This window comes from Vespa crabro, chromosome 2 (assembly GCF_910589235.1).
Source record: "Vespa crabro chromosome 2, iyVesCrab1.2, whole genome shotgun sequence".
NCBI classification, from domain to species: domain Eukaryota; kingdom Metazoa; phylum Arthropoda; class Insecta; order Hymenoptera; family Vespidae; genus Vespa; species Vespa crabro.
In genome coordinates, this window is record NC_060956.1 from 4,392,561 (window position 1) to 4,415,528 (window position 22,968).

General features: G+C 29.9%; 4 protein-coding genes across 13 annotated transcripts; 3 read left to right on the forward strand and 1 right to left on the reverse strand.

Moving 5' to 3' along the window:
* Positions 1-248: 248 nt before the first annotated feature.
* Positions 249-9,916, forward strand: LOC124422253 (cell wall protein DAN4-like). Its single transcript, XM_046958467.1, has 9 exons — positions 249-429; positions 541-811; positions 5,937-7,591; positions 7,766-8,313; positions 8,395-8,510; positions 8,604-8,741; positions 8,894-9,095; positions 9,171-9,395; positions 9,487-9,916. The coding sequence occupies exons 2-9, from the start codon at positions 689-691 to the stop codon at positions 9,573-9,575; spliced, it is 3,096 nt and encodes a 1,031-aa protein (XP_046814423.1). The 5' UTR covers positions 249-429; positions 541-688; the 3' UTR covers positions 9,576-9,916.
* Positions 9,917-10,268: 352 nt separating this feature from the next.
* On the reverse strand, positions 10,269-13,298 carry LOC124422249 (vacuolar protein sorting-associated protein 52 homolog). The gene is made up of 9 exons (XM_046958463.1): positions 12,775-13,298; positions 12,508-12,683; positions 12,045-12,426; positions 11,800-11,982; positions 11,609-11,734; positions 11,320-11,504; positions 11,163-11,247; positions 10,892-11,095; positions 10,269-10,798 (listed from the first exon to the last, which is right to left on the reverse strand). The coding sequence occupies exons 1-9, from the start codon at positions 13,003-13,005 to the stop codon at positions 10,373-10,375; spliced, it is 1,998 nt and encodes a 665-aa protein (XP_046814419.1). The 5' UTR covers positions 13,006-13,298; the 3' UTR covers positions 10,269-10,372.
* Positions 13,299-14,163: 865 nt separating this feature from the next.
* LOC124422246 lies at positions 14,164-21,451 on the forward strand. 10 transcript variants are annotated; one of them, XR_006941816.1, is made up of 12 exons: positions 14,963-15,338; positions 15,961-16,234; positions 16,315-16,524; positions 16,615-17,172; positions 17,280-17,449; positions 18,380-18,458; positions 18,559-18,885; positions 18,959-19,464; positions 19,651-19,868; positions 19,955-20,161; positions 21,033-21,153; positions 21,219-21,451. XR_006941816.1 is itself a non-coding variant. In XM_046958459.1 (11 exons), exons 2-11 carry the CDS (start codon positions 16,031-16,033, stop codon positions 21,047-21,049), a joined length of 2,496 nt encoding a protein of 831 aa, XP_046814415.1. In that variant the 5' UTR covers positions 14,963-15,338; positions 15,961-16,030; the 3' UTR covers positions 21,050-21,188. The 10 variants fall into 10 exon arrangements, 8 of the variants coding, with proteins under 8 accessions (XP_046814410.1, XP_046814415.1, XP_046814409.1 ...); XR_006941815.1 differs by having other exon boundaries at positions 21,287-21,451; XM_046958459.1 differs by lacking the exon at positions 21,219-21,451 and having other exon boundaries at positions 21,033-21,188.
* Positions 21,293-22,964, forward strand: LOC124422250. The gene is made up of 7 exons (XM_046958464.1): positions 21,293-21,412; positions 21,505-21,616; positions 21,700-21,805; positions 21,910-22,044; positions 22,103-22,446; positions 22,518-22,740; positions 22,806-22,964. The coding sequence occupies exons 2-7, from the start codon at positions 21,522-21,524 to the stop codon at positions 22,944-22,946; spliced, it is 1,044 nt and encodes a 347-aa protein (XP_046814420.1). The 5' UTR covers positions 21,293-21,412; positions 21,505-21,521; the 3' UTR covers positions 22,947-22,964.
* Positions 22,965-22,968: the final 4 nt, after the last annotated feature.

Sequence of the window (22,968 nt, forward strand, 5' to 3'; positions counted from 1 at the left end):
TCGCTAGATTCATAGGTACTACATGCATATCTTGAACGGTATTCACGAAGCACCAGCATCCTTCGTAAGTAAGAAGAAAATACGTAACGAAGAAGTGGGTTCTTTGGTCGACGTTCACCATTCTACCTGCCCGTCTCCCACCTGACCGACCTGAAGAACTCTTTCCTCCTCAGAGAAGTAAAACTCTCGGACGTTTTCCGATCTCCAACAGTTCTGAGCTCGTCCTCGCCGATGTGCCAAATTATTAACCGAGCTTCACCTTCCCGCTCTTAAGAAAGAGCCCGAGAAGATAAACGTGTGTCGCGAACTAACAAATCAATTCTTTTTTTTTTTTTCTTATGAAATAGGATAAAGAAGAAGAATATCATTACTAGAAGAAGAATATGCATATTTGATTTAACTAATTTGATATCTTTTTTTATTAGCACGGTAATGATATTATAACATTTTTATTTCCTTTTTTTTTGGTCTATTTTATTTTCCCAAGTTTAAAAAGTGTTCTCCTAGCTTGAATAAAAATCGTTTCTCATCGATTCGCAGGAGTTCAAAGATAGTAGATGAATGAACGAGAAAATAAGTGAAGCTATTTAATATTTTTGGCGTTAAAGTTTCACGAAAGAAAATTGAAGAGTGTATTTGATATTATAGAGTGTGAATTTCAAAATATCGATAAGATTAATTATTCGTGATGAAGAGAAAGAACCTATTGTGCTTTCTGTGGACCTTATTCGTCCTTCAATCGAACGACTTCGTTATCGCTGAAGCTGATCCCGCGATTTTACCGGGTACTGAATATGGTCATCTTCAACAGGTATACATTAACTATTTATATAATATAATATATCTACGATATATAATATTTGTTAATCTTTGTATCAGTCACAGATAAAGATAAATTGTTAAACTTTGAAATTCTTAATAAACGTACGAAAGGGTTTCTGTTTGAGATCGTTCGTGACAGCTTAGAAAGTTAAAAGGAAACGCAATTTAATAGTGACACTCTTCTTCTTGTTATCGTTCGTGCTACGATTCAGGTGCATCTAGAAGATTACAGTATGGCAATCTCCACCATTGTTTTCTTATAATTATACTATAAGTACTAGGACAATCATTGAAGCATGACAGAAAATAATTATATAGTGTACATTTAAAATTAGTAGAAGCAAATAATTAATGAACGATATTAGATATTCCAGTTTTTACTTTGATATCCGATTGGAGTATAGATATTTTATTCTATATCGCACGATTGATAGAGCATGTTTCTTCGGTTAAAAAAAAAAAAGGCGTTTCCTTATTAATCCTTTAATATCTTGCGAAATTTATATATGGGAATTCAAAAAGTCTCTATTGCTAAACATTTATTTTACCGTAGTGTTAGTATGGTGTCGGAGAGAAATCTAGCAATTATAAGGAGATGCCGTAAAGTAGGAAGTATGTGCAGATATTGAGAAAGGATAGATATAACAAGAAAAAGGAAGAAAAAGAAAAAGAGAGAGAGAGAGAGAGAGAGGGAGAGAGAAAGGGAGAGAAAGAGAGAGAGAAAGAGAAAGAGAGAGAAAGGTTTCAAGTAGAAAGGGATCAAAAGTTACTCGTTTAGTGGGTGAACGCAGCTTCGGGCTACTTTCGTACGTTGTTTTAAATTGATTTCGTTGTGTCATTGAACGCAATATTTGCTTCCTGTTCTACATGATATGTATTATATATTCATAAAATTACTTCCGAGTATAAATAGAAATACAAAACGGGTCGAAAGTTCTTAGGTAATATAAAAAATCAATTAATTTTTTTCAATATTTTTTCGACGCTAATTTTTTTCTATTCGTAAAACTTACAAACTAAGATTTTACGTAATACAAACAAGGCTAAGCCTACAAAATTTCGAAAAAGAGTAATTGATTTTTTAAATCATCTTAACGATATTTTGGCCCACCCTGTACTATTATAATAATTTTGCTTAATATCCGAAACGGAGCAATGTTTGACATAATAGGTATTTAAATCGTGTACACGCTAAATCGACATTTCCTTTCACTCTCTTATATAGAAAAAAGAAAAAAAAAGAGGGAGTTAGCATGCTTGATGTGAGTCAACGGAAGTATTAAGACCATCCAATCGATACAACTTCCGCTCCTCTCTCTTCTTCCTGGACGTTTAACAGAAGCGTATGTTGTACCATCTAATACCATCTAATATCCATAACAAATGGCTTTCTACATTGTTTTCAAAAATTTTTGAATTTCCATACAAACTATTTTGAAAGTTAGTTTTCATTACTCTTATTACGAATATCTTACATCATTTACAAGCTTATAGACATCATTACACGACACGGTATAACTATTCTTTTTCATCTATTTATTAAGTAATGCCATACGAAAAGAGACTGAAGCAGATAATATAAACCTGCTTACTAATCACACATACATACATATATATTCAAGTAAAAGCTATTCGACTTTCTTCGTTCTTAGAACTTGTTAAGAATTTGTTACCGTAAGGAAAATGTAATAAGTTGAAAATACAAACGTTATATGTAATAAAGCTCACGTAACGATAGAACAAGCTATGGTAGAAAAAAAAAAATTAAAAGAAAAATATAAAGAAAAGAAGCAGCAGTAGCATCGTTACCAGGTAGCAGCACGATTTTGATCGACCTTAATTATGTGAATAGGTAGGGATACTTAGCGCCGTTTCGTAATAAACGTAGTAAAGTATGCATTAATAGAAATCGCTATATAAAATCCAAATGAAAACGTGGAAATAGGTTTTCCTCGTTTTATTTTTTCATTTAACATTATATTCTTTGTATTGTATTTATTTTATTTAAACTTCTAATGATTTTATTTTATCCCATTCAGAGCGTATCCAAAATAAGATTAGAATTTAGAAAACCCTAGATCATCGTCGAGTCTCTGTTCGAATCTAACAATTTAGTCTTGATGAGCGGCAATGCAAATTTTGTTTAATTAATTAGTCAATTAGATAATTTCTCTTTCTCTTTTCTTTTTGTTTTTTTTTTCCTTAGAAGTATATACTGAAATAAGAAAGAGTACGTTAGATTAAGAGAGACAAGCGATGATAAAACTGACTTTCTAAATTGTCCTCAAAAATCGTGGTAGAAAGCTGCGTATAAAAGTCTGCTAGGAAATAATGTAAAATACATATGTTCCTGATTGATTCGATAAAAATAAAAAAAAAAAAGGAAGAAAGAAAGAGAGAGAGAAAGAGAAAGAGAGAGAAAAAATAACTTACTGAACATCTCTGTTTCTCTCCGTGTAGTAGCAACATCGGGCGAGACCCAAGGCGAATAAGCGGTACAATGGGTGAAGGTGAAGGATGCTACGTGCTCTCTCACTTTCTCCAGAAACCTTCGTTACGAACAACTTTGTGCAGGGTCGGATGAAATCTAGAAAAAAAAAAAATTATTATATATATTATTTTAAGCTAATTGTCATTATGTCATTCTCTCCTACACGATGTAACATCGTTTATAATTATTTTCAAAGTCGATAATACAAAAATATCGCAGTTACTTCGGTTCTTGATCTTTTATTTTATTTCTATCTTTTTTTCTTTTTTCTTCTTTTTTATTTATCTTTTCCTTTTTTTATCTTTGAATGTTCCTCCGATAAGTTTGAATCGGTATAAAAGTTATCTAATGAGTTATCTAACTTGATTTATTTCATAATTAGCAGTCACTGAGTAACGTGATAAAGCACAGTTAATTCTGATTTCACGTTAATCCTGTAAAGATTTTTACGTCAAAATGTTACGAAATAGAAGTAACAAGAAACCATTATAAATGGTGAAATATATTTTCAACATAGGGCTAATCTTCATGAATTGGTTGACTATACAGTCTTTTATGGTATAAAAGTCTTTATATTTAATTTGTTATTATATTGAAGCAAGTCCGATTATTAAATGATGTCTAATATGGCAAGTAGATAAGCTTTCTACATTTTTCAGATCATTCATAAGAACTTCAATCAACGTATATAATCAATAATAAGATTAGTTGTAGTAAAAAAAAGTAAAAAAATCTTTGAAAGTATGATCTTTGAAATTACCTCGAGGATCACGTATGTATGCGCAATGTTACTTTGAACATCAGGCGTTATTACTACATCATCTCACTTTCTTTTCGACCTATCCTAACGTGAGTAATTAAACTTCATGATTAGTTGTTGTGTTAATCATTGAATTTTTATAAAGACAAGCCAAATTGAAGAAGAATATTTAAGGATCCTTTTGTGACAAATTTTATTACAAAATATATCTAAATGTAAATCATATTATGGTAATCTTATTTTAACAAGAAATCGTCGAATATCAAGAGATCCTTTTTACTACTAACTTTCGGCCCAACGAATAAGTATAAACGTTGAATTTTAAGGAACGATCGTAATCTATTAAATATTTATGAAAGTGAAATGATAGGCTTTTATAAAACAGTATTTTTGTGTTAGCTCTCTTCTGTTAATTCTCCATCAAGTATAACTTTCACCTTTCTTATAGTTTAAAGTGTAAAATCGTAGAGGGAAGTATACAATTATATGTTCGTTATATATATATATATATATATATATATATATATATATATATATATATATATATATACTATTAATTCACTTAATTATGTTATAGCGAAACGTAACATCTCTGTACATAACGATATTTAATGATATTTAATGTAGCACTGACGAAAACAACAAAATATTTAAAAAAAAATTGTCCACCTATAGAAAAAGAAGTTATACAATTTGTTTAATCGTCCAGAAAATGGAACTTGTGGTCACGTGAGAATATACTACGGCGTATAATAAAAATGCAAAAAGTAAAGAGAAGACATCAAATGATCCATGACGAGGAAAGTTTCTAATGTTTATGATTCTCTTATATTCTTCGTCGAATATTAAACAAAAAAAGTCGAGTCATTTTTTTCATATCGAATTATTCCGTTTAGGAGATATGCTTCCACGCCGAAATACGAATTCCTTTCTTTAGGAGGAACTTCTCAGTTATTCCAGGGTTAACGACAGCGAAACGGAAAGTGTTTGTCTGTTGGATGACCCTCGGATGAAGTTTCTCTTACCGATACTGGGCAATAAGGTGAAGGAGACACCGATTCCAGAAGGCTGCTGATGCCGTTTCAAGAGAAATTTCTGTTGGGCATTAACCCGAAGAAAATGAATTGCCGATCTGCCTGAAATATCGAGGGCACATCGAATTTATTTAGTGATGGATCATTGACTTTCTTCTCGATGACATCGAGAGCTTCATCCTTCAAATCAATTGCAATTCATTATAAAGGCGATAAAACAAAAGCAAAAGAATTAGCAATGATTTTGCATATGTTTTTTTTTCTTTGTTTTTTTAATCGTATATGATTATAAACAATAAATATATGCATTTGATAAATCTTGTTAATTTATATGTATGATAGATGAAAATCTCATCAAGATTGAACAACCGTATTTGATTCAATACAGATAGTGATTATATGGTTGAAAGTCTCTAGTCGTAGGTAATAGTCGAACGTTATTCTTAGAAATCGCGTGAAAAAGTAGACACTTCTCTATTGGTGATCGGTAACATTCTTCGTAACTAGACCTCATAAGACTCGTATCCCATTCCGATGGAATCCACAGTTCTATCGATCAGTAGAGTGTCTATCATCGAGCGATTGCGCCAGAATACCTTAAGCGGATTTACGAGTACGCACTCACCACGGCTGGCTTGTTATGTGAAAGTGAGAGGTGTGCGCATCGGCGGAAGTTAATGAATAGTGTCTGATTTGTCATTAACGAAAACGTTCTCGTTAACCTTTTTCGATTTAGATCTGTTCGGAACGTTCAATTGAATGATGTCTTTCATGATAAAATCCTATTGTCCTTGCGTGTTTCATCACTCGAGACAATATTCCATTTCAGAATCCATCTCCTCTCGATTCTCGTCCTCGACTCTCGGCCTCCCAGCAAGTCCAGATTCTCAGTGATGTTCAGCAACATCAACAACGATTTCATCGACCAGGTCAAGAGAGTTCACAGTTCAGTGCTCCTTATGCGTCCTTGGCGAAATATAAGATCGACAGGACGAAGCAACAGCAACTTCAACAGCTCCTTCAACAGCAGCAGCAAGTGCAGCAATTGATTCAGCAACAACAACAAAAAATTACTCAACAATTGAACTCGAATAGTTTTAATAGTCCACAAGCGCAATATTATCAGCAAGCTAACAAACAACAGCAATTTCAACAACAGTACAATAATCAATATCAAAACTTACCGAAAAATATACAAAATATTCAACAAGATCTTTCGCAGCCTCTCTTCAGCGAACAGCATACAATTCAATTACAAGCTTATTTGGAAAAGCAACGAGAATTGGAGGAATTGCAGAAGCAAAGACAACAATTAATATTAGAACAACAGGAATTGAAAAGGAGGCAGGAATTATTGAAATTGCAACAACTCCGGCAACTTACTTCGACGACTTCATCGCCATCACCTCCACCGCCATTATCCTCACCTCAACCTTCGACAACAACGATTCCATTCGTTAGTACAACTAACGCACCGATTGTTTTAACGTCTCAGGCAGCTAGAAAGATCACAACGTCGGAAGCAGAACTCTTTTTAAAAGCTATAGCTAACCATCAAAAAAAATATTCTACGACTACTAGCATACCAGCAACCGTAAAACCACTCGTTAACGTCGAACAACAGCATCATGAGGATATTCGAGAAGAAACGTCCACTATTCCGGAAAATCTATCTTCTCTTATCGAAGAGCACAGAAGGCAAGCGATACAACAAGGTAAACCAAAGCCTGAAATAAAAATTATTTATCAAACTGAAGCACCAACGAAACAAACTACTGCGAAAAGCAAACTCGTTGAATCTTCGGATGCTTTTGAAAGAGAATTATTATTGAAACAATTGAAATCGGCATTGTCCGAAACAGGTGAAAGTGATGATATTAGAAACGTAACTACTAGAGATTTGGTTCTTCCAAATGGGAAAAAGCTTCAAGTTATACACGCTCCCAATGGTTTGTCTTCCATTGTACCTACTGATAGTTCTACATCTCTTCGAACTTCCACACAAATTTTATCTTCCACTACCACTACCATAAAGCCACCTAAAGTGATCTTCGAGGAATTGACAAAGGGTGTGCTTCCGCCTGGTGCCGATTTTAAAATAATTCGACAAAAAAGTGATGGGAAATTAGAAGAAATAGGTAAAGCACCTATTCAAAACTTACCTGCTAAAAAGGTGACATTTGTGGTTCTGGAAGAACAACCTGACGGTAGTTATAAGGTTCAGGGTGTCAAGGGTAATACAGATAAGGAAGGAACTGACGTAGAATCTATTGTGGAAAAGATTAAGAAGGGTGAATTGAAACTACCGCCAAGTTCTTCAAATCCTACAAAAGCTACGTTTGAAGAAGAAGCCGATGAGGAAATTACTGATTTTTTATCTACTAAAATATCATCACCATCTTCACGAACTGTCAGTATTGTACCTACGACATCTAAATCCACTACAGCAAGATATACAACTCCATCTTCTAGGCTCAGTGGAAGGTATAATAAAGTTAATAAATAACACTGTCCAATATGAATTCTGTTATTCAATCAAAGCATTCCGAATATAATTAATAATCAGATTGGTGTTACATGATAAAAAGTTCTTTTTTGTTGGACAGCGTAGTCAATCTTGGTAGATTTCTCTTAGTTAAATTATATAAACATTTACAGTAAAGCAACATCAGAGTACTACCCTTACGTCACGGTATCTTCAAACTCGGCCTCAACTGGAGACAATTATGTTACATCTGCTTCCAGTTTAAGCAGCCACGTCTATAACACTGTTGGTGCAACAGACATAAATTTGAAATCGAAAAGTCAGACTGTACCAGCAACAACAAGAGCGTCTATAGGAACAAAGAGTCATTTTGTTCCAACTATGGCGCCCGTTAATGAAATCATTACGACATATCCACCCCCGATCAGTACTACTTTCTCATCCTTATCATCCTTTTCTTCTCATTTCACTCCTAGACAACCTTCCGAAACTTCACCAACATCGAGGTCGATAATAAGTACTACACGATCACCCGTTACTCATAATACAAATCCTATTTATCAGGATGATATTGAAAGGACTACGATTTCTTCTATTGAATCACACGTTAATAAAAATCAAGCACACGAGAGTCTTACAACATTGTTAAAAAAGGAAGGACTCTTCGCTATAGCCAAGTATCTAAGACAATCTGGATTAGATACTGTGTTGAATGAAACTGGTAGGTAGAAAGTAGATAAAAACATTATAATTCACAAATACTTTCTTACATTCACACCGCACCTCTCAATCGTTTGTCTAGGTCCATATACGATATTCGTACCAACGGATAAAGCATTTAGAACATTGTTAGTGCAACTTGGTGGACCAGAAAAAGCGGAACAAAAATTCCGTGATAATCCAAGATTATTAAGCGGGGTATGAATTTGTTTTTAATTAATATAGTAGTAATTGATAGCGAAGTAAACATTTTTTTATTTTTCTATATTATATCTGTTTTTATCAATCCAGCTTCTTCTTCATCACGTTATACCTGGAGCATTTAGAATTGATACTTTGCAAGATGAAATGACTGGTGTAAGTCTTGCTGGAACTCAATTGCGAGTAAATGAATATGCAATGCATGATCATGAATGGAATGATGTAAAGGTATTTAATAATATTGACGTTACACGAACAATGCTTTCGAAAATGTAATGTCATTATAATACACAAAATTATTCATTGAAGTAGCGTAAATATATACATAAAGATATAAATCCTTTTTTTTTGTTACATTTCTTTTACATCAATGCAAGCAGGTAACTACTATTAATGGAGCCAAAGTGGCACCAAATAAACGTGATATTGAGATTCCTCAAGGTATAGCTCATGCGATTGATAGAGTTATGTTTCCACTTCCCGTTGGTGATTTGGTACAAACTTTACAAGCCGATCGTGAAAGGAGATTTACAACTTTCCTTAAAATGTTATACACTTCTGGATTAGACGCTACGCTCACAGGTAAATCAATAAATCCATCATATTTTTATTATTCGGTCACTATAATTTGTCAATCAATATAACAAATCCTTTTAGGTCCCAAAACATTTACGGTTTTCGCACCTACGGATTCTGCCTTTACTTCAGCTGCTTCGAAAAATGGAACGCCTGTTTGGACAGAAGAGGATGGTCCAGTTGCTGCAAAAGCTATAGTTTCAAGACACATCATACCGACTACTTTATATACCGCTGGTATGAGGTATTATCTTCAAAAAGATACATTACGTGTTCAATCACCGATTCATATTCATAAAAATGGAGGTAATTGTTTAATGTTATATTTGCGAAAGTAACGTGTATATGTATATATATGTATATATGTTATAAATTATTTCGTATTATTCAATAACAGGTCGAGTACGAATAAACGAAATAAATGTAGTGACGCATAACGTACCGGCTACAAATGGAGTTTTACACGCCATCGATGGAGTCTTGTAAATATACTTTTTCATTGCAACTGAAAGGTTCAGATATATCGGTAATATTTATATTTTGTATATAAAAAAAAAAACACGAGGATTCGAAGTAAACCATGATATGTATAAACTAGTTCACTAATTCTTCTTAAAAGAAATTATTAATGAACCTTTATGAACATAAGTTTCTTCCAATTTTATTCTACAAAGAAAGCAACTTTAAACAAGAATTAAAAATATTTCTTGCCATTTGTCAATATTGATGTCTCACGTGTAAAAAATGTAACCTATTACCAGGAGCATTATCTCTACATGTACGTACAAAATGTAACATATCATCAGGGGCATACTAAACTAAAATTCATCATTGTAGTTTCGCCTTTTAAAAAGTATTAGAATAAAACACTTTATATATAACAGGCAATAAAGGTAACTACTTAATTTAACAAAAATAATAGTAATAAGAAAATATGCGAAACGATAATTGTATCGACTCATTTTATAATAAAAATTTAATTTTTATAAAAAAGAATATTGATCATGATCACAGATTATCGAATGTTTTAGGCACTTGACATAATTACAAAACAGTTGATATAATTATATACATATCATTTTATATAAATATATAACCAATAGAGGTAACGCGTTTGTGCATATATCACACAAGTGTATTGATTTAAGATTATTATTTTATAAATAAATGTACAGAATCTTTTTCATTAAATATTTGTATACACATTTCTTATTAATTCGACAGTGGAATACAACACACAGATCATTTATGACTGATAGTCAATATATGAATTCATTGCAGATCTAATAATTCGTCTTATACTTCTTAACTTCTATCATTATATGATGTATGTTGGTAAGTTGCGCTCGTGCGTTTGGCGGTAATATTTTGTGAAGTCTATTATAATATTGCACTAATTGAGTCATCGCACGTTGAACTAATGCATTTCCGATTACTAGATTTGGAAATGATTTCAATATTTCATCATTGATACCTTTTAAAGAACATTTCCAGGTATTTGTAAATAATTGCACAAGAGTCAATGCTTCACTGTCTTGTCTTTTCAAATCTTCATCTTGATTTTTCTCAATCAAATTTTCAGATTCCTTAATTAATTGAATGATACCACCGAAATATTGATTTAATACTGCTTCGACATATTCGGAAGAACGTGCATTTAATTGTTCTCGAAAACTTTCTGCTTCTTTAGAATTATCTCGTGTTCTTTCCTAAAAATTAATGGAAAGTATGCATTTTTTTTCTTTTACTTCATTAAGAAATAGCAAATTACTATCATGTAATATTAATTTTTTTTTTCTTACCATAAGAACACTCAGCACTAAATCATAATTATTGATAAGAAAGATTAATTGATCAACTCTGTTAGAAAAAATAGCTGCCATTCTTAATAAAAAAAATTGCACAACTTCTCTAAGTTCTGCCAATAATTGAGTTGTTTCTTCGCAAGGAAATCCCTCAAGTATACTGACCATAGCTGCACTAAATTCAGCATACCTTCTTGTAATCTAAATTGATGTTATTTTAATTTATCTCCTTTTTTGATAAAATAATAATTTCTCTATTTGAACTTACGTAATGTGGGCCAGTCTCTTTGCTAAATTTTAATGGATCACAATTTTTTATACTTTGAATATTCTGTCGAAAAATGAAATCAAATCTGAAAAAAAAAATTAAATTACATAAATTAATGTTATAAACCATTGTATTTAAATAGATTGCAATTGTTTACCTTGGCCGTATAATATCCGTCAAATTAGCCCAATATTCATCTAATGCTGGAACTGCTCTTTTATGACATGTTAATTGATAACGCATTACCAAATGCAAGCATAAAAATAATGCTATTGTATCGTAACAATCGTCTACAAATGACTGCAAATTCTTCGACATAAGATTTAATGTTTTCTCCATAACCTGTAAGATTTATAATTATTATAAAGGAACAAGTGATTACAAGTCATTGTTAATTATTTTTGCAGTAGTATATAAAAAGTTTCTGTTACCGAAAATTAATTTACCTTATTAAAAATTTTCATAGCTTCATTACCAGATACTTTAAAAAATTCTGTTAAAAATAAATATTCTCTACAAGCATTATCAACAACTGCATATTGTTCACTTCTAAACAGAGCTTCATAATGATACTGAAAATATAAAATAAGTTAAATTTATTATTTATTAAAGATTTCATTGAACAAATAGAACTAACCCTAAGATTGGAAGCTGTAAGTGGTACAATGATTGAAGCTTCTAATTCTGTGGTAAGAACTGCATCTCTAGTGTTTATAGAAAAAACAGTTCCTCTATGTTTCAATGTAGTTTTATGAAATATACTATGTCTTGCTGTATCTTCAATTCCCATTAGATCATCTTTAGTTGGTTTTTCTTCAAACTGAAAAGAAGGTAGTATTAAAAGTTATTATTGTATTTTATTTTTAATTAATATTTTTTTACCTGTAATTTCATTAACTTAGATGAATATGCTTTAAAATATGAGTAATATATTTTACTCATAGTATCTATATATTCTTCACGAATTTCATCTGCCACATTGTCTTCATTTGCTAAAATAAATTCATAGAAAAATTTATATTTCAGCATATTATTCTGTAATATTTGATAATTTGCCATTGGCTTTCTAAATTTATAAATTTGCTCTATTAAATATGACCTAATCTTTGTCATTGCTTTCACTTTCAATTTTTCCAATATATCTTTTACATCTATACATGACTTGGCTCTTGAGCTTTGTTCTCTCACAAAATTAATTTTATAATTCAATATCTGTAACTGACTCAAAAATTCTTTTTCTACCACAGAACAGTCCATAATACCGCTGAAAAATAAGGATCATAAAATAACCTTAAACTGTAATAGTGTACTTTTAATAATAAGTAATAATATAATTTTTTTTTACATTATAAGAGCTTCTGAGACAGTCATATTTTCGATAAATTGACTTAAAGGTTTCCTTATCGATTGTCTATTTGATAATTGTTGGCTCATAGCAACAGACTTTCGTTGTAATGAAAGAATCTCAGAACTGATACTTCCAAGATCTTTCTGGAAACACATAAGCATCGATTCCATTTTCTATTAAAGTAACACAAAAAGTAAATAAGATTTCACAGAATAAAATACATATATATAAATGTTCCCATAATAAAATAACATGAAATTTAACCTCGAGAATATTATCGCATGCTGTAATTTGATTATGTAAATTCACTATATTCTGGCTCTCCTTGATATAATCTTGTATGGATTTATTTTCGACTTCTTTTAATTCCTCCTCAATTTGTTCGGAATATTGACGGAGATCCATCCCAGTTTTAAGGACTTCTTGTACAACATCATCGCCAAGATCTTGAGGTAACTGTACTTGATTGTCAACAATATCTGTTTCTCCCGACATTTTGACAAGAAAGTTTTTTATTTTCGTTTGTTAAAATCCACGTGTCAATTGTTTGTTTATAACTCTAATCAATTGATACATGTTATCATAAAGTGAAATAATGGATAAAAGTAATTGTTAATTTTCTCTCTATATCAGGATTATAATGTTTATTTGGCAACACCCAGTTTACATATATTATTTATTGTACTTTCTTTTATATAATAAATATTTCTTAAATTATCGTAGAGAATAGCAACTATACAACTATCTTCCACGATGTCAACAAAAGTCAATGACGAATCCTTGGTGACATCGTTGAAGATTGGAATGCAATAGTATCTAGAGAAATTTATGACATTATTAGATCAAATCAGGTCCGCCAACGCAGTCTCTTAGCTTTAAACTCGCTTTTAAGACTGTTCACTATCTTTTGTTCGAAGCGTATGTGACTTCAGCGACAGGTATGGACAAAATATGAACTACGAATAAAAACGGGGAACACCGGCCCCACCGGTCTATTGTATCAGTGTATAAACTTGTTTGGTTATTCCCCTCTCACGCGTACATAATTTGTTTCGCGTAGGTAGAATAAATAGTATTAGTAAATAATGAACTGACATTTTTCAGTCTCATATGTATATCTTTCTTTGATGGTAGTATACATTTCGTAGTGATTCATGTTAGGTATAATGTCAGTATGCATTTATTTCACGATAAAAGAGAACATAAAGAATAATAAATATAATTAACACATAATAATTAGCATATAAATTTGCGAATTTAAAGAAATTGTCTTTGAATTTAATTATATCTTATCTATTTATCTAAAAGTATTATTGGCAATGTAAAGTGTTAGTACTTTAGTATTTAATCGTAATTAGATCGAAGAGATTTAGAACATACATTGAAATATGTAGCCATTCATCCGGTAATATTTATGTTACGTGATTTACGATTAGATTTTAATATATCGCAAGTACTGCCGATCCAAATCTCATTAAATGGAAGTTGCTGTATGTAGAGACCCACGGACTAACGGCGGACTCTATTCTAAAATTCGCGTTCGCAAGGTAATCTAATCGAACTTTCGTGCACTATAAAACGAAGTCCTCCGTAAGACTTTTAATTGCGCCCGCGAACACACACTCACGTGAGTGTAGAATAACTGTATGTGACTGTATGTTGAAATTTGAGGTGACATGAGTCAATCAAGAATTCTGGTTCCCAATACTATCTGGAGGAAGATTAGTCGCCGCTTATGAACAACAGGACCATTGCAATATAGACAGCTACATGTATTCCACTACAAGGTAACACTGTTCGTGTATTCCGAACTTCAAACAATATAAGTATTGGAATTTTAAGTAAAAATTATTTTAAATTTCTTGCGCGTTACCATCTTTGTAATGTTTAAATACTAATTTATTGTAGTCCATGTACATGAAAATTACTTAAATAATTGAAAAATTATCGAAAATATTAATTTATAAATTGTCACGTTTAGAAAGAGACAAGGTCGATATGCACTCGTCGGAATACAAAAGAAAACTAACTCGGTAATCGTTAAGGTTAATAAAAATGCGTATTTGTTAATATTACACAAGGCCAAGTTACTCGCACGTTACAATATATGTGACACTGGACACGAATTTCCTTATTTTTGCCATAGAATCATCTGTCCAAAGAGTGACCGAATGAGTTATTTTGTCCAAGCATCGAGAAACGCATTTCTTTACATTTGGAATGATTCAGACATTTAAGCATCAGCTATTTACATACACAAAGATACCTATTATAATAGTATTTAAGGTTCCCTAATATATAGATATATTATGGAACAAAGATAGCTCATTTAAGGGTGATATGGAAATCAGTAGTGGCCAGTCGAACTTCTTCTCTGTTGCCACAAATTTCGAGGGGCGCCACGATACAAAACTTTTTCTTTACGTAAAATGTCGATAATAGTATTTACGCCAATAATGAAAACAGACGTAATTTTTGACTAATTTTGATGAACAAGGTCTCACTTTAAAGACGAAGGTTTAATCTAGGACCCCGCTTTATTGAATTTTTGAAGAAGTTTCTTATTTGTGCATAAACTATTTTCGAAAAAATACCATTTTTAACACGGTTTTTTTCAAAGAAAATAAACCTTTTTTAAAAATTCGGAAAAAATATCTACTAGATTAAATCTTCATCTTTAATATGAGATCTTGTTCATTAAAATTGGTCTAAAATTACGCTTGTTCTCATTGATGGCCTAAACTATTATAAAACCATTATATAGGGATAGTGAACAACCTTAAACTTTCATTTTTCTGATTATTCGCCAATAATACGTAAAGAATGCGGTGAGTTAGTAACGCTTATAGAATTTGCATCGATTTGTAGACGCGCTTTTTCATTTTTATTAACAAAATACAACTTCTATGCTTGGTGGGTTATGAAATTAATTATCGCTATTTTTATATAGCTTCTCATTTATAATTGTTAATGATCCTTCCATAAAAAGTGCTGTCAATTCTGACAGCATATCAATTACGAGCATCAAATTCTTAGTGTATCGATATTAAGAAATAGAAATATTTTAACGTGTATTCTCCGAGTTAAAATATTTGTAGATTATTTATCGTAAAATTTCCGAAATATAAGACGAGTAATTTAATTTTTGAATTAGTCATCTGTGGTCTGATTTTTTATAAATTTATTATCTATTTCTATAGAACAAATTAATATTCTTAATCCAATTAATAGTAGTGCTGATTGTTAATGAAATAATGAAATAAAAACTTGAATCGAATTTTTAGAAACGTGAAAGTTACTTCTTCAAACGCTTGAACTTGCAGTAAAAAAGTGATACCTATATAACCTATAACATAATGTATTTTAATTTCAATTAGATATAGTTATACCTATTATAATAATTATTTACATGCTTTCTGGAAAATATAATTATAAATTTATATCTTCTAGGTAAACAAAATAAGTTAATGAAAACGGGAAAAGATAAAGGAGTTATCCAAATGGGTGTCACAAAACCATTATGGCCCAGCATAGGCAACCACAACAAAACGAATTTTTACCATTATGTGATGTTCTGTTTAATATAATTTCCCTTGCATCATATTTTTGTGACATTGTTTTCGATTTTGCAATGGTTTATGCACTTGCTCATCATTCGGTAGGACAACCTACTGTTTTTCCCTTAAGCATTACTTTTATAACGACGTCTTTGCTTGCCTGCCAGGTATATGATTAAATAAGCGATATAATAAAAACAAGATATTGTGTAATATTATCATATTATATTTATTATTTTGTTTATAGATAGTTAGCATACGTTGGTATTTATGGGGTGCAAGAGGTAAATTAATAGACAATGATGATACAAACAGGGATTGTAATGTAAACCCGTGTAAAAAGACTGGTAATTGGACTTTGGGTTGTGTATTATTACTTCATACAACACAAGCTGGAGTACTCTGGAGATATTTTAAGTTGTTTATTCCAGTTGATTTAGCTTATGTTAAACATGAGGCAAGTGTTTCCAATTATAATTTATAAATTATTACAATATATAATAATCTTTAATTGTTTTGTATCTACATAACATTGAAATTTATGTAGGTGCGAGAGTTGTGTGTATTACGTCTTATACATGCATTCTGCGAAGCTGCACCCATGTTACTATTACAACTATATTTATTATCTATTGGAATTAATGACAATTTAAGTATAGAAAATGAAAAAATAAAAAGTGGTGAAGTGAAGGACAGTGAAAAGTTAACAAAATTAACAGCAGTGTCAGCTGGACTATCCTTATGGAGTGTTTGTTGGGCAGTAGCTAGTTTTAGTAAAGGTGCAGCACGCCTTCGTAATCTAGAACGTTTGGTACTTACATGGTTAGGTGTATTAGCTCAATTATTTTGGCGTCTTGGAACTGTAAGTGCACGAGTTGGAGCATTAGTTGTATATGCATCACTTTATGGTGGACAGTGGCTATTAATTGTGATGGCACTTCATTGGCTTTCTATGTTAACGTGGTTATTGCTCACACCTGATGGACTCTTCCATGTAGGTGAGCGTCTTCCACTTATGAGAAAAAGTATTTTGGCCTCTATGTTGGCATTTGTTTATATATTTGCATATGTAAATCTACATGAGACCAATCATCGCCAAAAAATGGTAAGTGGAAGTATTCCATTATATTATCATATCATTCAATTTTAATAACATATTTTTTATGTAAGATAAAAAAGTATGTATCTTAAAAAAACAAAATGTTTACATAGGTAATATTTTATACCGTAATGTTATTGGAAAATAGTTTACTTACTGGAGTATGGGCTGTAGGTATAAATAGAAGTGATCTTCATCTTCATCAACCAAATCCAGTAAACTTAGTACTTACACTTGTAGCATTATTTTTTTGTGGTATGTTCTTTATGGCATTGTATTATAGGTAAGCATTTATTATTATCCTTTATACGATTTATTTTACTTTTATAAGATGAAAGAACTAACAATAAAATAAAATATATCTTTATTATCTATACATATATCATGAAACATAATACATGATCTAGATGTTTTTGTTCCATGATTTCTATAGAGTTTAAGTGCTCTTTACTTTTTTCTAGATATAACTCTTTCTTGGTTTGGTTGGGTGCAAGTTGAATGTGCAAAGGACACTGAATATTTGAGCAAAGTATTTATTATTTTATAAAATGTCATAAAACTATTCTTGCAATTTATATGTATGTTTCATAACTGACAAACTTGAATATTTTGTATCTTCTTTGTTTTGTTATTGTTATGTTTATCATTAGCTTTATCTCTGTTTTATTTTTGCCTTGTTTTTTATTTATTTTAGTTTTTTATTTATATACTATAATAAAATTATTTTTTTTTCTTTTTCTTTTCTTTTCTTTTTTTTTTTTTTTTTTTATGAAGAAATTTATGATACTTATGCTCTGTATACAATCATAGAAAATCCTTATCACATTATTAATTCCTGCACTTGTTTGAATCTACCTGTATATCAGATCCAAAAATTATGATCTTGCTTACCCAAATGGCTTATATTTTTTTATCAATTTCATCCATATTATTTTATTTATAATGCATGTATATATAATAATATATATAATAATTCATTACACATACATATAATAATTTTTGTTTTACATATATTAATCATTTAAATAACCTTCACACGTTTCATAGAAATAAATATTTATATTTCTTTTCTTATGTATATAAATCTAATTTGTTTATGTTTTTGCTTGAAGCAGTTCATGTACATATATCACATATTGTGATCATTGTGATAAAAAATACAATATCAACACTTTATTTTTAATTTTGTAAAACACTTAATGTACATTTACAGATTCTTTCATATAAGAAGATTAACATATGAAGTTGGTGGTAGAATGACTACTTCAAATCTTGCAATTATGTCTAACCAGGTTTGTGGTTTATTAGAAATTAAAATATTCTTATTAATAATGTAATAGTATTCAATAAAACTTATGAATTTTTATCTTCTTTAACCCTGTAATTGTGTAGGACAATTCAGAAGAAAGGAATATAGATTATGTAAAGGAAAAAAAAATTGATAAAGATGTAGCAACAAGAAAAGTAAAATTAAATAATAGTGGTATACCTGGTGTATTTAATTGTCGTTTTGCTAATGCAGCAGTAGTAAATCCAAATCGTAAAAAGAAAAAGCCTACTACATTTGTACCTCCACCACCTCCGCAAGATCAGTCTACATCTACTGTAACTCCTATTACCGCAGGTGAAGATACTAAACAGTGGATTAATGGAAACAATGGACACCAACAGATAATACCGTTTTGGAAAAAAGCTGCATCGTTTTCCAATGTGTTGCAGGTAAAATTGTAATATAAAATAATATATTTTACTATGTTTAATAAAGAATAATTCAAGCATTACTTTGAAACAGAGTGATGATTCAAATATACAAAAAAATACAACCGAAGCAGAGACAAGTACTTCTTCGAGCGTAAATTTAATACGAGAGAAATTAAGGCAAAAAAAACAGCAACAACTTCGCGAGCTTAAAGCTATACAAGAAGAGATAAAAGAAGGAAAATTATTTCCTCCTCTATCAGCATCTCCATCTACGTTTTCATCTTCTCCATCAGTATTAAATCAACAACCACCACCAAGCAAGAAGTTGCATACTTCTCCAAACACTATATTATTTACATCACCCTCATTAGTGTCTGATGGAGATGAAGGTGTCACATTAACATCGTGGCCACCAGTTAAAATGCATTGTTTATTACCACCACCACCAGTATCACCGTACCATTCTAATTCCCATTCCTCGAGTTTATGGAAAGTATCGCAAAGAGAGAAAACAAATGTACCAGAAATTTTATTAGCACCTAGATGTCTTCCCATACATTGTGCTCATTGGACACCTCCTGGTCATCTTAGTCATAGGTAATGTATGAAATATTTAACATTGATATTAAAATTAATATAACAGAAATATGCAATCAGTCAAATTTTATTTAATATTTAAAAATATAATATTTAAAAATATTAAATAAAATTTGACTGATTACATATTTCTGTTATATTAATTTTAATATCAATTATTAATATTTAAAAATATTTATATAAAAGCCGGAATGGAAAAGGAGAAAGTTCCAAAGATGAAAGTGAAGAAGGTGAAATCAGCGATATGGAAGGTAGTCAAGTATCATTGCCTAGAAGTTATACACTTCCTCGAGAATTTAAATATTATCACTCTACTAATATGCTTAGAGATAAAGATCGATGCGGTGGTACTAGTAAAGTACAACCATCTAGATTTTATTTACCTTCTACTTACAGTTCTGATGGTTAGTAGCCTTATATATATACCATCTATATTTATATATTTGTTTAACTGAGAAGTATTCAATGTTGCATATTACATTGTTTTCAGGAGATGTAGATAGTGCAGATAATGAGGAGGAAACAGATTCTGAATTACAAGTTGTTATGAAGGAAGGTCACAATTGTAGTTCCGACAGAACTCAGCAACGAAAATATGCACTAAAAAATAATGAAGGAACAGATTTATCTAGTAATAATTGTGATGCTTCTACTGATATTGCAATATCTAATAATTCTCATCATAATAATTTATATGGTATTCTACGACCTAATCAACTTTTTAAAGTTAGAGTAAAACATGAAACAAAATTATAAATGTCATTAATGAACATCAACGAAAACATTCAATAAAAACTAATAATTTAAAATTAATCGATGAAAATATTTCAATATTATTATTTTAAGATTATTTAAAATCAATGTAGATTTTCAAATTGATTTTTTATTTATATAAAATATTAAAACAATATCAAAAATAAATTTATAATTAAATAATCAATAGTTTAATAATTATAAAAAATTTTATTTTTTTTAATTTTCATATGATATCAGTTGTATTCTATCAGAAGAAATAATTAGAAAAGATTTTCGGTATGTATAACAAGTATTAAAAAATAATCAAATAACAATGGACACGTGTAAATTCATTTAAGTTTCCCGGGTCACTTCACACGAAAAGGGCCAAAAATAGGTGGCGTTATCAGACAAAAAATATGCTATTTCTAGGTAGTAGGTGAGAAGAAATATAAATTGTTTTGAGTTTCATCGAATCGTGTGATATATATTATTTTATTTGGCTTTGAATATATGACCTCATAGAAAAAATTAAAAACAAGTGAATATTTAATAAGAATATTGGTATAGCTAAAAAAGCTTTTACTACTACCGAAAAAATGTTTGTGCCATGCGTGTATCCATTTGAGGTGACAAATATTTGTTTTAATTTAAATTTCAAAAATATGTATATATATATATATATATATTTATATTATTATAATTGCAAAATATATAAAATTTTAATATTATAATATTTATATATATTACTAAAACTAACATAATAAACAATTGTTTTAGTCATTATTCATTATTGTTATAAATGATTACATTGTAAATGTTCTTATGTATAGGATTCAGAGTCATCTGATTTTGATGAGAACGACGTGTACAGAGAAGAAAAAAAGAAAGAAATAGATTTAGAATATGCATGTCGAACAGGAGATATTGATATAATTGAAGAATATCTTAATGGTAATAACTATATTAAATGACTATATTAAATGAAATAATTCTATGTTACAAATTAAATCTTACAGAATTTTCCACTTTTTACTTTTTTTAATTTTATGTTAATGAATCATTTTATCTGTTTAAATATATTTAGATCATGATATCAATACTATTTTAAAAGAAGGTTGCACTCTACTTTTAATTGCTGCATCATATTATAAAGAAGAACTTATTGAATACCTTTTGGAACGTGGAGCTGATGCTACTATACATAATTATGGTTTTTTCTTTTTTTAAATAATTTTTTAATTAAATGAATTTTTCTTTTTGATTACGTTTTTACTATAATTTAATTCTTATAATACAATTCAGATGGATATACACCATTAATGGCATTATGTGAAAGTGCAAAAATGAGAGATTATTCAGGTTGTTCATCTCTATTAATTGAAGTATCAAATGTAGATGCAACTGATAACCAAAAGTAAATAGACTACGCTAAAATTTTTAATAATAATTATAATAATATCAAATATATAAAAATAATAAACTGTGATATTTTAATAGAATGACAGCTTTAATGTACGCTTGTAAAGAAGGAAAAATAGAACTTGTAAAGGAACTAATAAAACATACCAAAAATATTAATGCTGAAGATATACAAGGTTATACTGTAAGTTTTGTAATAATTATAAATGAAATGATTCATCATGTCTAATAATAATATGAAATAAGTATCTTTAGTAATAGTAATTTTATGTTTCGTACTTTTTTCAGGCTTTATTTCATGCTGTCCTAAGCGCAAGAATTGAAGTAGTAAAATTACTTGTGGACAATAAAGCTGATACCTCAATTATGAATAATGAGAATTATACTGCTGAAAATGTGGCGCATTTAAAAGGATATTACGAGGTCTATTATTATATAGAATTTCTTATTTAAATACTAATTCATCTAGTAATTGTTTCAGATCTCATCATTTTTATCCAGCAAAGTTGATGAATCGTTGAATTATGAAATACTTTCAAATGTTAATTGGAGATATCAATTTCACAGATTATTTTCTATGGAAGATCGACATGTGGACTATGATATACATGATTATTTGTTTCAATTAAATCTAAGTTGTTATGTAGCGATTTTTAGAAAAATGAAGTTACACATATTTTTACAGTTAACTGAAGAAGATCTCATAAATTTAAAAATGAATATTAGTGTCCATAGAAATCGATTTTTAGAATTTCTAAATCAATTTCATTGTAAACCATGGGACAAGATGTCCCTACATTTATATTTATATGATTCTCCTTACACGTATGTTTAAAATTTATAATAATTTATTGGTATAATTGATACTATTAAAAAATTATTTTTTTTTTTTTCAGATTTTATCATGGGCTTACATGTGTGAGTACAGTTGCTAATCAAATAATGATTATGAATTCTACTTTTCATTATATAAAAAAAAATGTGAATAATCATTTTTTTGAAAATATGTTTATCAATGATGCACAAATATCTGAATATATAAATACACTTAAAAGTACTGAAAAGGAACTTGTAAATATAAGAAAAAGACTTTTGCAACTAAAAACTCTTGCAAAAAAGGTAAACAAAAAAGGAAATTTTATATATTTTACCTGGTATTATAATAATTAATATTTAAATTATAGATAAAACGAGAAAATTCTTTAAAGATTCCTCCATCTTACATCGGTCCAAAAGTAACCAAAAATTTTTATTTTAAACCTATAATATTGAGTATACTATTAGTATGTGGAATGTATTTAACTAAGGTACAAGTCTATAAATAAAATACTGTCAATGGGAAAGCAA

What these genes read in the sequence shown, in the direction of transcription:
- LOC124422250 (XM_046958464.1), top strand. Translation starts at nt 21,522, where the DNA reads ATGGCATTATGTGAAAGTGCAAAAATGAGAGATTATTCAGGTTGTTCA. An exon ending in AAGATATACAAGGTTATACT is followed by an intron (nt 21,806 to 21,909) that starts GTAAGTTTTGTA and finishes TACTTTTTTCAG; the next exon opens with GCTTTATTTCATGCTGTCCT. An exon ending in TTATATGATTCTCCTTACAC is followed by an intron (nt 22,447 to 22,517) that starts GTATGTTTAAAA and finishes TTTTTTTTTCAG; the next exon opens with ATTTTATCATGGGCTTACAT.
- LOC124422246 (XM_046958454.1), top strand. Translation starts at nt 16,031, where the DNA reads ATGGCCCAGCATAGGCAACCACAACAAAACGAATTTTTACCATTATGT. An exon ending in TTGCAATTATGTCTAACCAG is followed by an intron (nt 18,459 to 18,558) that starts GTTTGTGGTTTA and finishes GTAATTGTGTAG; the next exon opens with GACAATTCAGAAGAAAGGAA. An exon ending in CGTTTTCCAATGTGTTGCAG is followed by an intron (nt 18,886 to 18,958) that starts GTAAAATTGTAA and finishes ACTTTGAAACAG; the next exon opens with AGTGATGATTCAAATATACA.
- LOC124422253 (XM_046958467.1), top strand. Translation starts at nt 689, where the DNA reads ATGAAGAGAAAGAACCTATTGTGCTTTCTGTGGACCTTATTCGTCCTT. An exon ending in TACTGTGTTGAATGAAACTG is followed by an intron (nt 8,314 to 8,394) that starts GTAGGTAGAAAG and finishes TCGTTTGTCTAG; the next exon opens with GTCCATATACGATATTCGTA. An exon ending in ATCCAAGATTATTAAGCGGG is followed by an intron (nt 8,511 to 8,603) that starts GTATGAATTTGT and finishes TTATCAATCCAG; the next exon opens with CTTCTTCTTCATCACGTTAT.
- LOC124422249 (XM_046958463.1), bottom strand. Translation starts at nt 13,005, where the DNA reads ATGTCGGGAGAAACAGATATTGTTGACAATCAAGTACAGTTACCTCAA. An exon ending in AAGAGACTGGCCCACATTAC is followed by an intron (nt 11,096 to 11,162) that starts GTAAGTTCAAAT and finishes ACATCAATTTAG; the next exon opens with ATTACAAGAAGGTATGCTGA. An exon ending in TAGTGCTGAGTGTTCTTATG is followed by an intron (nt 10,799 to 10,891) that starts GTAAGAAAAAAA and finishes ATTAATTTTTAG; the next exon opens with GAAAGAACACGAGATAATTC.